The sequence below is a fragment of the Saccostrea cucullata genome, unplaced genomic scaffold (assembly GCF_032062105.1).
Source record: "Saccostrea cucullata isolate Sc308-1 unplaced genomic scaffold, CSIRO_AGI_Scuc_v1 ctg7158, whole genome shotgun sequence".
In the NCBI taxonomy this organism is placed as follows: Eukaryota; Metazoa; Mollusca; class Bivalvia; order Ostreida; family Ostreidae; genus Saccostrea; species Saccostrea cuccullata.
The window spans coordinates 14,117-27,573 of NW_026928275.1; the positions used below are offsets into that span (position 1 = coordinate 14,117).

The window sequence follows — 13,457 nt, forward strand, 5'->3', positions numbered from 1 at the left end:
TTCTATAAATTTTGTCTTTTACTAGGCCCAAAATTGGAATAAAATAACCACATCTCATCTTACAGATTATAAATGGTAACATGTGAAAATAAACACATCATTATTTTTCATTTATTCCACCCATTCTGAGATTCCATTGACAAATCCTGTATTCTCATATGTATAGCTGTTTGTATTTTGTTGATTGGTTCTTGTTTGAGAGATTGTTGGAATGAGTATAGAGCAGACTGGAGATTTCATTGACAAATGTCCTGTATTCTCATAGGTATAGCTGTTTGTATTTTGTTGTGTGGTTCTTGTCTGAGAGATTGTTGGAATGAGTATAGAGCAGACTGGAGATTCCATTTTGACAGATTCCCAGAATCTGCCGTATTATATATTATTCATATAAATAAGTATACAAACAACAATTGACTGAAATAAAGTCTGTACAACAATATAATAATTCTGATAATTGTAGCTGTGTTTATATTACTGTAGTGTTCTTGTCTGAGAGATTGTCTATATGAGTATAGAGCAGCCTGGAGGTTCCCTGTCACCTGTTGACAGATCCCCAGAATCTGCCATGATATGTCCCTGCAACGTATATCTAGAATATAGCTGTGATCATGGTGAACTAGGGTCTGTAGTTCATGAAGAGCTATTTGAACTCTTTCTGTGTCAACATGTCTGTAGCACAAGATCTCTAGCATGTGTAACAGTATAAAGGGTGGGATAGCTAAAAACTGCAATTTCTTCTGTAGACTAGACCATTGTTCTGGTATCAACTCACTGATGTAATGGATTTTACTATAAAGGTTGATATCCCATGCAAAAGCATGCCTCATCTTTGTGGGCCAGGACTGTCCCCCCCTATAGCATCTGTATACATCTCTACATCTAAATTCCTACACATCACATATGGCTGTGCTAATTTGACCTTCATTATCTTAATAACAGATAAAGCTTCCATGTATCTAAGTGTCTTGTAATAATACATGGCTATGTACATCATATCACTAATAAAACCAAACTTGGAAGCTAGTTTCAGCATGTAAATGGAGATTTTTTCAGCATTATACCTCGATTTGTTTTTCTGTGTACAGGTTTTGATGTGTAATTTGAAAGCAAGATTCTGAAGGACAGAAGCTGTAAGTTTCTGTAACATAAGAATGCTGTACTGTGTGGGGAAGGGTGACCCTATATACGCGCCTATCATCTGTTCTATTGAATGTAGACAGGTGATGAATTTTTGTAGATTTAATGAATGGAGTGTGTCCCTGTCATGTATTTCTTTAAATAAGCATACATCAAATTCAGCTTCAGAAGTCAGACTTTGTTCATCTGTACAAATGATGAGTCTCGGGTTTTGAAGGACTTTTTCTATATCTGACTTAATGGAGGGACTGTGTAGCAGGAATGCTAAACCCTTCTCATACAATCTATACAGTCTAATAAATAGTTGATGTTGTTTGTCGCCATGAATTTTACTCAGAAACATGTTGTTGTCTGGAATGAAAAAGTTAGGACAGATTCCCGCATACACCCATTTGAGGATGAGTTTAAAACAGACCCAGAAACACTCCAGGAGATTTTGTGGACACCATTGAGGTATTATATTTTGTTGAATAACCCAGAAAACTGCTGTCTTCATGTGATAGGAACACAGTAATTTATCATCATCACCTACTCCATTGTTAATTATTTCTGTTAAGAACAATTTAAGTAAGCCATAGGTTAAGAATTGACAGTGATTCATTGCATACACTAGTTTTTGTTCTGCCAGAGAGAAAGAAATTCTCCATTCATGGTCTTCATGACTTCCTAGCTTATGTCCAATTGCTACAAAGTGACATCCATTTTTTACTATATCATCAACAACATGAGGCTCGGGCCATGAGTGACATCTGTCTATCCATGAGGAGGCAGATGGAGGCCAAAAGTCACTGACAAAACAGTTGGCATAATCATACTCTGTTGTTCCAAACATTCCACTGGCACAGGGTCCATGTTGGGATGTGTTAAGTGGAAATGCAGAACACGTGATTTGTCTGTATTGAGAACTAGAAATATAATATTTATAATTCATTTTAACACTTGGTGACAGTAGATATAACAAAGTAAATCCTGGTGGACTATCAGAACGGTCACAGAGGATCAGTGTCTGTCTGTTTGTGTTGTAATACTGAGACTGTGATAATTCCCAGATCACACGATGATTATTTGGCCATATCATAATGTCCATATCTGATTCTTTCAGTCTAAATCCTTCTCTGCGACTTCCACTCAACATCATACTGAACTCTCCGCTTATTATTTGATTTTGTATCATTCCACTGACGTCCATCAGATCTCTCCTCATGGCCACCTGTTGTGAGGTCCCCACTTTACGACACAATCCTACAAACACTGACTTTGATATATTCTGAATGGCTGTCATACTGGAAATGACGAAAGGCAAATTCAATATATATATCTAATACAGTATGTCACTTTAGTAATTAAATTAAAATTATCATAGATAAATCTATTTATATTTTCTCTAATATGCAGTGTAATTTCATCCTCTTAATAAAAAGAATTATTTATATCAACCATTTGTTTTCAACTTAATATCATTCAGAAGAATAAAAAATGAAGATAACGAAGCTCAAAAGTACTTTTGAAAATTACATAAACAGGGGCCTCTAAAAATATCGGAGGTGGGATCAGGTGCCATGGGGGAGTGAGCATCCCCTCTGACCTTGTACTTCTTGTCATGATCAGGCAAACGGAGAATTTCTAGATATTTTAGTGTGAAATGAGATATATGGACACATTACTTGACATCTTTGTTGAGTTTTCATTTATTTAAAATTAAAAGCAATGATTCAAATTACGAGAGTTGTTACAAAAGTTGACATTTTTAACACTGTATCGTTCATTCCGATACATTATACAGAGGTAATTTTAAATCATAAAGTACAAAACAATAGACCACCATATTGGTTTCATTTCTATATATATATAACAAACACAACTGTAACAAAATACATGTATATATTTAAGAATAGTTTAAAATGACAAAACAGCATTTTCCAAAACATTTTGAAAGCCTTTCTAAGATAGAAATTATCAACAAAATCTAAAACTTACATTTGTGAAATTCTAATGGAATCCATTTTGAGCAAACTTAAGGTAGAAAGAGTATCAAGTTAATGCGTCAGCTGCATCAAAGCAAAGTATAAACAAAACTCAATTTATACAGGAAATGTTCGTCAACTGATTGATATAGGAAGTATAGTTACATTATTGTTTGAGTGTTTTAATTTTTTAGATTTTGTTTGAAGTGTCTCTTGCCATTATGTACGAGTTTATCGTCGTAGTTTATGAAATTTGAAGATAACGAACAGTTATAAATATCAAATTGAAACCATTTAAAACAAAACAAATTTGAAACTGAGTAGACAAGGATCACTAAAACATCAGAGATAGGATCACGTGCCGTGGAGGAGAAAGCTTCCCTACCAGAAAATCACACCCGCCGTATGTATGTTGCCATGATCGGAGGAATGGAATTTTAGTATAAAACAATGCATAGCTTAAAAATTTGAATGAAAATCAGTAAGTCCACATTTGACTTAATGATAGATTGTGTTTACTATCAATACTTATATAAGAAAAGTCTGTCTTGATTTTAAAACTTGTCGTATTCAGAGCATGATCTTGAGTAGCGAATTAGTTGGAGACATGTACATGTACAACATATGTAGATGATAGCGGAATATTGTACTACATATTTATAAGGAAAGTTGAAGTTAGAAAAGTTAAAGTCATGATCTTGAGTAGCGAATTAGTTGGGAGACATATACATGTTCAACATATGTAGATGATAGCGGAATATTGTACTACATATTTATAAGGAAAGTTGACGTTAGGAAAGTTAAAGTCATCTAGCTTGTCATACAATTTAGTTTTTAGTTGGCCTTTGTCGTCTGTAGTCAGTGAACATACAAATATGATGCAGATATGTCAGATAGGTCAGAATCAGTGGTGTCTCTTTTATTTCAAGTCCACTGGGATAAATCGAGTTGACATATAATGGAAAACTATTGCTATTTGATAAATCATCGATATTTCTGACTGTTTGGTTGAAGGCCACTGCATGTGTTTTCTTCTTCTGATGTAGTTTTTTTTTTTAAATAAATTCTGCTTCATAAGAATGCAAAACCAGGTCGGCAAATAAAAGGAGCACAATTAGCGCGTATTGTAATTCCAACAGTTTGTAGTCTCCGGAGACAAGTAAGTAAGTAAGTAAGTAAGTAAGTAAGTAAATTTTATTTAAAGTCGGCATTGTATACAATACATAACAAGAAACATGAGCTCTGTAGAGCTCTTAAACCGACTATCACAGTTAAAATATCACAAGAAAACATTTACAACATAAATTAACATGGAAAAACACATGTACATATATACACATACAAATGACAGATAAAAAGAATTTTAAGAATTTAACAAATTATAAGAATTTATAATTTCATTAGAATAAGTTAAAGAAAAAATAGACAAATTGAAAAACAATACGATTGCATTAAGAGGAACAAAAATAAATATAACGTGAGTATTATAAATAAATAAATAGATAAAAGTCATGTGATAATAATAAAAATTAAGCACTAAGTTTAATCCATAAATTCAGATAAAAAATAACTAATTGTATTATTAATAATAATAATAAAAATAAATAAATAAATTTGAAAGTTTAGAAAATTAAAAATTCACACAGACATAGCTAAACCAAATTGAGAAAGAAGAAGGAAAAAATAATAAATAAAGAAATAAAATAAAAAAAAATAATAATAGTAATTTAAAAATAATTTATGTTCCTCATCAATACACATCCTGCCTAGTGATTGGGTCAGTCCCTACCTACATAGGCAAGATATGCATTGTTGTGAGGGTAAAGAAAAAAAATAAAAGAAACACTAGAAAACAAATGAAATAAAATGAGTTGGTATCATTAAAGCAAATGAAAGATTTCAAAAATAAATAAAAATTCAGCTGTTTCTAAACTAAGTGAATAAATAACAGATGAATATCGTCTCATCAGCTATGCAGCCCCACGCTGTGGTTTCTGCAGGAACTGCATTTGCATTTTTCCCCCGTCCATGTCTCAATGAAAGTTTTAAATTGGCTGAGGGTGGAAAGTTCCCTAGCATGATTTGGTAGAGAATTCCACAACGTAGCAGCCGCATAGCTGAATGACTGTTTTCCATACCTAGTGGTTCTTGGCCTTGGTAATTCCAGAGTCTTTTGATACCTAAAATTGTATGTGGAATTTCGCTGTTGAACTAAATCTTGCAGGAACAGTGGGCTTTGATTGTTTATAATTTTGAAAACTTCAAGAGCCATGGCTCTCATACGCCTGATTTTCAGTGAGGGGAGGTTTGATTTTTCTAGGAGCTGGTCATAACTGCTTGTGTAGTCATTATATATGAATCTTAGTGCTCGCTCTTGAATTTTTTTCTAGCAATTTTGTTCACTGCTAAAATGCCATACCAGAGGACAATAACTAAAGTTGGACATTATAAAGGAGTGATAGATGGTAAGTTTACCCAGTTTACAAAGATGTTTCCCGACACGTTTTAACACATTTAATTGTCGAGCTGCTTTCTTACAAATATTTGATATATGAGAATTGAAGTTTAAGTTAAAATCAAAAGTAACTCCAAGCAGTTTCACTTCATCCTCACAGGCAAGAGTTGTACCATTCAAGTTTAAAGTAATGTCTTTATCATGCGTTTTTTTCCCTAGTGCTATTGCTTGAAATTTTTCTGGGTTTGCCTGCATTTTATTAGCTGAAAACCAATCGATGAGAGTGCCACTTTCCTTTTCAAGAGTAGTAATAACATTTTGTAAGATAGGATCAGATTTGGATAAGGTATTATCATCTGCATAGTTGTACAAGTCTGAATTTTTTACAAAATAAAAAATATCATTAATGAAAATATTAAAAATAACTGGCCCAAGAATTGATCCTTGAGGTACACCTTTAAAGATATCCAACAAGGTGCTTATATTTTGACTAATTTTGACACACTGCTTTCTGCAAGATAAATAGTTCTTTATCAGATCTACCGCAGGTGGAGAGAGACCATAAGATTTTAGTTTGAGCAGAACAAGATCATGAGGGAGGCAATCAAATGCCTTGGATAAGTCCATTAAAATAGCAGCAACATACTTATTTTCATCAAACGCTCTCTTCCAATCCTCGGTGATTCTTAATAAGGTCGATTGGCAACCATACCCTGATCTGAATGCCGCTAAATAAGGGTTAAAAATTTTCTCAAAATAGTTTGATATTTGAGTGTTGATTGCATTTTCAAAAACCTTGGAAAGAGCTCGGAGGACGCTTACTGGTCTATAGTTTCCCTTATCTAGGACACTGTTCTTTTTGTGAATAGGGACTACTTGTGCTATTTTAAGGGAATCTGGGAAAACTGACATATTTACAAGTTTGGTCAAGGGACTGATAATAACAGGCTTCGCGTAATGTAGTATCTTTGGGGAGAACAAGGTTGATTTTACAGTATAGAGGGGTCTGCACCTATGTATATTTATCTTTTCGTTATTTACAGAATTTCATGGGGCGCCTATGGTTTTGACGATGGCACCAGGGTTAACACAATTAGAAATTGTTCCCTTCAGAGTGGCAGCATATAACACTAACTAAAACAGATGGATTTCTTTAACCCCGAACGTAAGGAGGACTATGATTTTATATCGGGAACTCGTATGAAAAAACTTGCCAGGGAAGGCCAGAACCCTCGGACCCGACGGATTCATGGCTCCTAAGGCCTGAAAAGTCCTGGCCGAGTATAACCAGTCTGTTAAAGAATAACAGGAAGTGACATCATCCCACAACAGAAAGTAGGGGACCTCCTCGGTCAACAAACCACTAAGTGTAATTTCCGCAGAGACCAATGTCTTTATAAATACTTTTTTTGGTTGAATTTACTATATATTTTTTATTTATTTATATTTTATGAGCAAGTTGTTTAAATTTACATTATCTTTCTTATACCATTAAAGATATTGTTATGAAAAATATTATTTTTTTAAAAATCACTTTTATGATAAATTATACTTTTTTCCTTCACTGAATGTTTGAAAGTTATTACCGTTATTCAATGGTTATTAATTGTAAACAGGTATTATTTAATAGCATTGATCAATTTATTTTTTATGTATAAAATTTACATATTTAACGTTTAATGACACTGCATGTGTCTACTGCATACATAAGGTTGAATGGGATAGGGTTGCTTTAAAAACTTTTATTGTATTTGGGCTTTTCAGGAATTTTTTTAGACTTGACATTTTTCAGTGTGGGAAACATCATACATACCTAGTTTGTAAATTGTATGATTTATAGGTGTTTTGCCTTTTTTGTCTGATATATAATACCTGAGTATTATTATGATTATACTGAATACCTGACCAATGTCTGTGTTTTGTGTTATATACAGTATTTGACCTTGTTTACCAGGTAATAATTTTTATTGTTTACTACACCGGATCTACCGCTGCTGTTTAACTGTATACTGCTGCGGGGGAGAGACAAGTGTTACAAACATATATAAAGATTATATAAACCAGAGGGATCAATAAAGTACATGTACTTAAATTAAATATTGTCTTGTCTTTTGATTATTAATTGCAAAGATTAAAATAGAAAAATGTATTCTTTTCTTTTTATTATAGTTGAATATAGTGAATCATCACAGAAATGTATATTTTGTCGTCTTTTTGAAGATGTCGTACGTACATAAACAGAAGTATTTCTTAACAAAAACAAATGGCATATTGGACTAAACACCATGACAAAGAATGCATAAAAGTTGTGCCAGGGGGAAGAATCAAACCCCCACAACTCAATTTGTAAGCATCTAAACACTAGGTTCCAGTGACCTGCCAACAGGGGTAAAACAACAGTGTAACAATGGTAGATATGGAACTTTATTTTTAAGAATGGAGTTGGTGCAATCTTTTGAACTTTCTCTTTCTATAAATTTTGTCTTTTACTAGGCCCAAAATTGGAATAAAATAACCACATCTCATCTTACAGATTATAAATGGTAACATGTGAAAATAAACACATTATTATATTTCATTTATTCTACCCATTCTGAGATTCCATTGACAAATGTCCTGTATTCTCATATGTGTAGCTGTTTGTAGTTTGTGGTGTGGTTCTTGTCTGAGAGATTGATGGTATGAGTATAGAGCAGACTGGAGATTCCATTTTGACAGATCCCAATAATCTGCCATATTATATATTATTCATATAAATAAGTTTACAAACAACAATTAACTGAAATAAAATCTGTACAACAATATAATAATTCTGATAATTGTAGCTGTGTTTACATTACTGTAGTGTTCTTGTCTGAGAGATTGTCTGTATGAGTATAGAGCAGCCTGGAGGTTCCCTGTCACCTGTTGACAGATCCCCAGAATCTGCCATGATATGTCTCTGAGACGTGTATCTAAAATATAGCTGTGATCATCGTGAACTAGGGTCTGTAGTTCATGAAGAGCTATTTGAACTCTTTCTGTGTCAACATGTCTGTAGCACAAGATCTCTAGCATGTGTAACAGTATAAAGGGTGGGATAGCTAAAAACTGCAATTTCTTCTGTAGACTAGACCATTGTTCTGGTATCAACTCGCTGATGTAATGGATTTTATTAAAAAGGTTGATATCCCATGCTACAGCCTGTCTTATCTTTGTAGACCAGGACTGTCCCCCTACAGCCCCAATATACATCTCTACATCTAGATTCCTACACAGCACATATGGCTGTGTCAACTTGTTCTTGATCTTCTTAATAATAGATAAAGCTTCCATGTACTGTAGAAGTACTTTTTTCCGCGTGGTATTAATTTACGCTATGTCCGCGGACACAAACTTTCCGCGGAAATATGTCCTAGCGTACTTAATATAAATGTATGGCATATAGTGACAGTCTAAGAAATCCGCGTAATTTTCTACCCGCGGATTAAACAGAAATTTAGATTCCGCGAAATTATGACCCCGTGGAAAAAAGTACGTCTACAGTATCTAAGTGTCTTGTAATAATACATGGCTATGTACATCATATCACTAATAAAACCAAACTTGGAGGCTAGTTTCAGCATGTAAATGGAGATTTTGTCAGCATTGTACCTCAATTTGTTTTTCTGTGTACAAGTTATTATGTGTAATTTAAAAGCAAGGCTCTGAAGGATTGAAGCTGTAAGTTTCTGTAACATAAGAATGCTGTACTGTGTGGGGAAGGGTGACCTTATCATCTGTTCTATTAAATGTAGACAGTTGGTGCATTTTTGTAGATTTAATGAATGGAGTGTGTCCCTCTCATGTATTTCTTTAAATACTAGTAAGTATACATCAAATTCAGCTTCAGAAGTCAGACTTTGTTCATCTGTACAGATGATAAGTCTTGGGTTTCGAAGGACTTCTTCTATATCTGACTTAATGGAGGGACTGTGTAGCAGGAATGCTAAACCCTTCTCATACAATCTATACAGTCTAATAAATAGTTGATGGAGTTTGTTGCCATGAATTTTACTCAGAAACATGTTGTTATCTGGAATGAAAAAGTTAGGACAGACCCCCTCATACACCCATTTGAGGATGAGTTTAAAACAGACCCAGAAACCCTCCAGGAGATTATGTGGAGACCAGTGAGGTACCGGTATTGCATTTTGTTGAATCACCCAGAAAACTGCTGTCTTCATGTGATAGGAACACAGTAATTTATCATCCTCACCTACTCCATTGTTAATTATTTCTCTTAAGAACAATTTAAGTAAGCCATAGGTTAAGAATTGACAGTGATTCATTGCATACACTAGTTTTTGTTCTGCCAGAGAGAAAGAAATTCTCCATTCATGGTCTTCATGACTACCTAGCTTATGTCCAATTGCTACAAAGTGACATCCACTTTTTATTATATCATCAACAACATGAGGCTCGGGCCACGAGTGACATCTGTCTATCCATGAGGAGGCAGATGGAGGCCAAAAGTCACTAACAAAACAGGGGGCATAATCATACTCTGTTGTTCCAAACTTTTCACTGCAACAGGGTCCATGTTGGTATGTGTTAAGTGAAAATGCAGAACACATGATTTGTCTGTATTGAGAACTAGATATATAATGTTTGTTGTTCATTTCAACACACGCTCTATGGTTGTATCTGTTCATTCTTGGTGACACTAAATATAACAAAGTGTATCCTGGTGAACTATCAGAACAGTCACAGAGGATCGATGTTTGTCTGTGTGTGTTGTAATTCTGAGACTGAGATAGGTCCCAGATCACACGGTGATTATTTGGCCAGAACATAAAGTCATAATCTGATTTTTTCAGTCTAAATCCTTCTCTGCGACTTCCACTCAATACCATACTGCACTCTCCACTAATTATTTGATTTTGTATCATTCCACTGACGTCCACCACACCTCTCCTCATGGCCACCTGTTGTGAGGTCCCCACTTTACGACACAGTCCCACAAACACTGACTCTGATATATCCTGATTGGCTGTCATACTGCAAATGACGAAAGGCAAACTCGATATATATCTAATAGGGTATGTCACTTTAGTCTTTAAATTAAAATTATCATAGATAAATCTATATTTTCTCTAATCTGCAGTGTAATTTCATCCTCTTAATAAAAAGAATAATTTACATCAATTATTTGTTTTCAATTTAATATCATTCAAATTTCGTAGAATAAAAATGGATATAACGAAGCTCAAAAGTACTTTTGAAAATTACATAAACAGGGGCCTCTAAAAATATCAGAGGTGGGATCAGGTGCCCTGGGGGAGTGAGCATCCCCTCTGACCTTGTACTTCTTGTCATGATCAGGCAAACGGAGAATTTCTAGATATTTTATGGACACATTACTTGACAACTTTGTTAAGTTTTCATTTGTTTAAAGTTAAATGCAATCATTCAAATTACGAGAGTTGTTACAAAAGTTGACATTTTTAACATTGTATCGTTCATTCCGATACATTATACAGAGGTAATTTTAAATCATAAAGTACAAAACAATAGACCACCATATTGGTTTCATTTCTATATATATAACAAACACAACTGTAACAAAATACATGTATATATTTAAGAATACTTTAAAATGACGAAACAGCATTTTCCAAAACATTTTGAAAGCCTTCCTAAGTTAGAAATTATCAACAAAATCTAAAACTTACATTTCTGAAGTTCTAATGGAATCCATTTTGAGCAAACTTAAGGTAGAGAGAGAGTATCAAGTTATTGCGCCAGCTGCATCAAAATCAAAGTATAAACAAAAATCAATTTATACAGGAAATGTTCGTCCATTGATTGATGTAGGAAGTATATTTACATTATTGTTTGAGTGTTTTAATTTTTTAGATTTTGTTTGAAGTGTCTTTTGCCATTATGTACGAGTTTATCGTCGTAGTTTATAAAATTTGAAGATAACGAATTTATAAATATCAAATTGAAACCATTTAAAACCATACAAATTTGAAACTGAGTAGACAAGGATCACTAAAAAATCAGATATGGGATCACGTGCCGTGGAGGAGAAAGCTTCCCTACCAGACAATCACTCCCGCCGTATGTATGTTGCCATGATCGGAGGAATGGGAATTCAGTATAAAACAATGCATGGCGTAAAAATTTGAATGAAAAACAGTAAGTCCACATTTGACTTAATGATAGATTGTGTTTACTAACAATACTTATATAAGAAAAGCCTGTCTTGATTTTAAAACTTGTCGTATCCAGAGCATGATCCTGAGTACGAATTAGTAGGGAGACATATAAATGTACAACATATGTAGATGATAGCAGAATATTGTAATACATAAATATAAGGAAAGTTGACGTTAGAAAAGTTAAAGTCATGATCTTGAGTAGCGAATTAGTTGGGAGACATGTACATGTACAACATATGTAGATGATAGCAGAATATTGTACTACATAAATATAAGGAAAGTTGACGTCAAAAAAGTTAAAGTCATCTAGCTTGTCATACAATTTAGTTTTTAGTTGGTCTTTGTCGTCTGTAGTCAGTAAACATCCAAATATGAAGCCGATATGGCAGAATCAGTGGTGTCTTTTATTTCAAGTCCACTGGGATAAACCGAGTTGACATATATTGCAAACTATTGCTAATTGATAAATCATCGATATATCTGACTGTTGGGTTGAAGGCCGCTGCATTTGTTTTCTTCTTCTGATGTAGTTTTTTCTTAAAATAAATTCTGCTTCATAAGAATGTAAAAACAGGTCGGCAAATAAAAGGAGCACAATTAGTGCGCATTGGAATTCCAACAGCTTGTAGTCTCCGGAGGCAAGGCTGATTTTATAGTATAGAGGGGTCTACACCTATGTATATTTATCTTTTCGTTATTTACAGAATTACATGGAGGCGCCTATGGTTTTGACGATGACACCAGGGCTAACGCTGTTAGAAATTGTTCCCTTCAGAGTGGCAGCATATAACACTAAACTAAAACAGATGGATTTCTTTAAACCCGAACGTAAGGAGGACTATGATTTTATATCGGGGATTCATATGAGAAAGCTTGCCAGGGAAGACCAGAACCCTCCCGACGGATTCATGGCTCCTAAGGGCTGGGAAGTCCTGGCCGAATATTACCAGTTTCAGCTAGCATTCCAAGCAAATTGTTAAAAGATGTGAACATTAGGTTAATAAAGTACAATTTATCAGTAAATTTCAATCTTGAAACAAAGATTCCAACATGTACTAAAGTGGCTGTCATAACCTTGGTCCAAGGTCACACAAGCAAGTTTAAGGTCACTCGCAACAAAAGTGTGAAATTCATATCACATCCATAATCTCCTAACAAAGATGAATTTATATCCATATTTCAACCTTGACATTAGACCAGACGATGATTTTTTTTTTTTTACCAAGAAAAGGCGCAGCTATTATATGGTTATCCTATTATATACTTTTGTGAATATGTAAATATATACTGGCTCACAGTGATCTTTTATTATTCGAGTTTTCTTGAAAAGGATTTATAGGAGAGGGATAGATGATGGTCGAAGAGATGAGGGATTTTTGTGAGGTAAACTGTGTTTTATTATTTATTCAAAGTTATTAATATTTTTTTCGACCTGTTTGTTTATTGATTGAAATAGATTTTATGTGATTTTTTTTTTGAAAATTACCTTTTGGCAATGACTGAGAAAAATTTATAAATTCAAATGCACCAAAAAGCCGTCCCTCCTGAGATACTACAATGGTTATTAATTAAGATCCCTTTCATCATTGGGGGCTTGCTTTAATTCTTGATTTACTCAAATTCTATAATTGGTCATTATTATAACGAAGCCAACCAACCAGGGATCCGTATGTCAGCTCAGCAGGAGCTAATCCTATTAATAAGTTTGTCATAAAT

General features: G+C 34.0%; 1 protein-coding gene across 1 annotated transcript; it reads right to left on the reverse strand.

Annotated features, from left to right (window-relative positions):
* Positions 1–823: 823 nt before the first annotated feature.
* On the reverse strand, positions 824–3,181 carry LOC134277016 (uncharacterized). Its single transcript, XM_062759292.1, has 2 exons — positions 3,115–3,181; positions 824–2,420 (listed from the first exon to the last, which is right to left on the reverse strand). Exons 1-2 carry the CDS (start codon positions 3,138–3,140, stop codon positions 824–826), a joined length of 1,623 nt encoding a protein of 540 aa, XP_062615276.1. The 5' UTR covers positions 3,141–3,181.
* Between the last annotated feature and the right edge of the window lie 10,276 nt (positions 3,182–13,457).

Excerpts from the sequence above, each read along its gene's own strand:
- LOC134277016 (XM_062759292.1), bottom strand. The coding sequence starts at position 3,140 with ATGGATTCCATTAGAATTTCACAAAT. Across the intron at positions 2,421-3,114 it reads TCCATTAGAATTTCACAAAT|TATGACAGCCATTCAGAATA; the intron begins GTAAGTTTTAGA and ends CGTCATTTCCAG.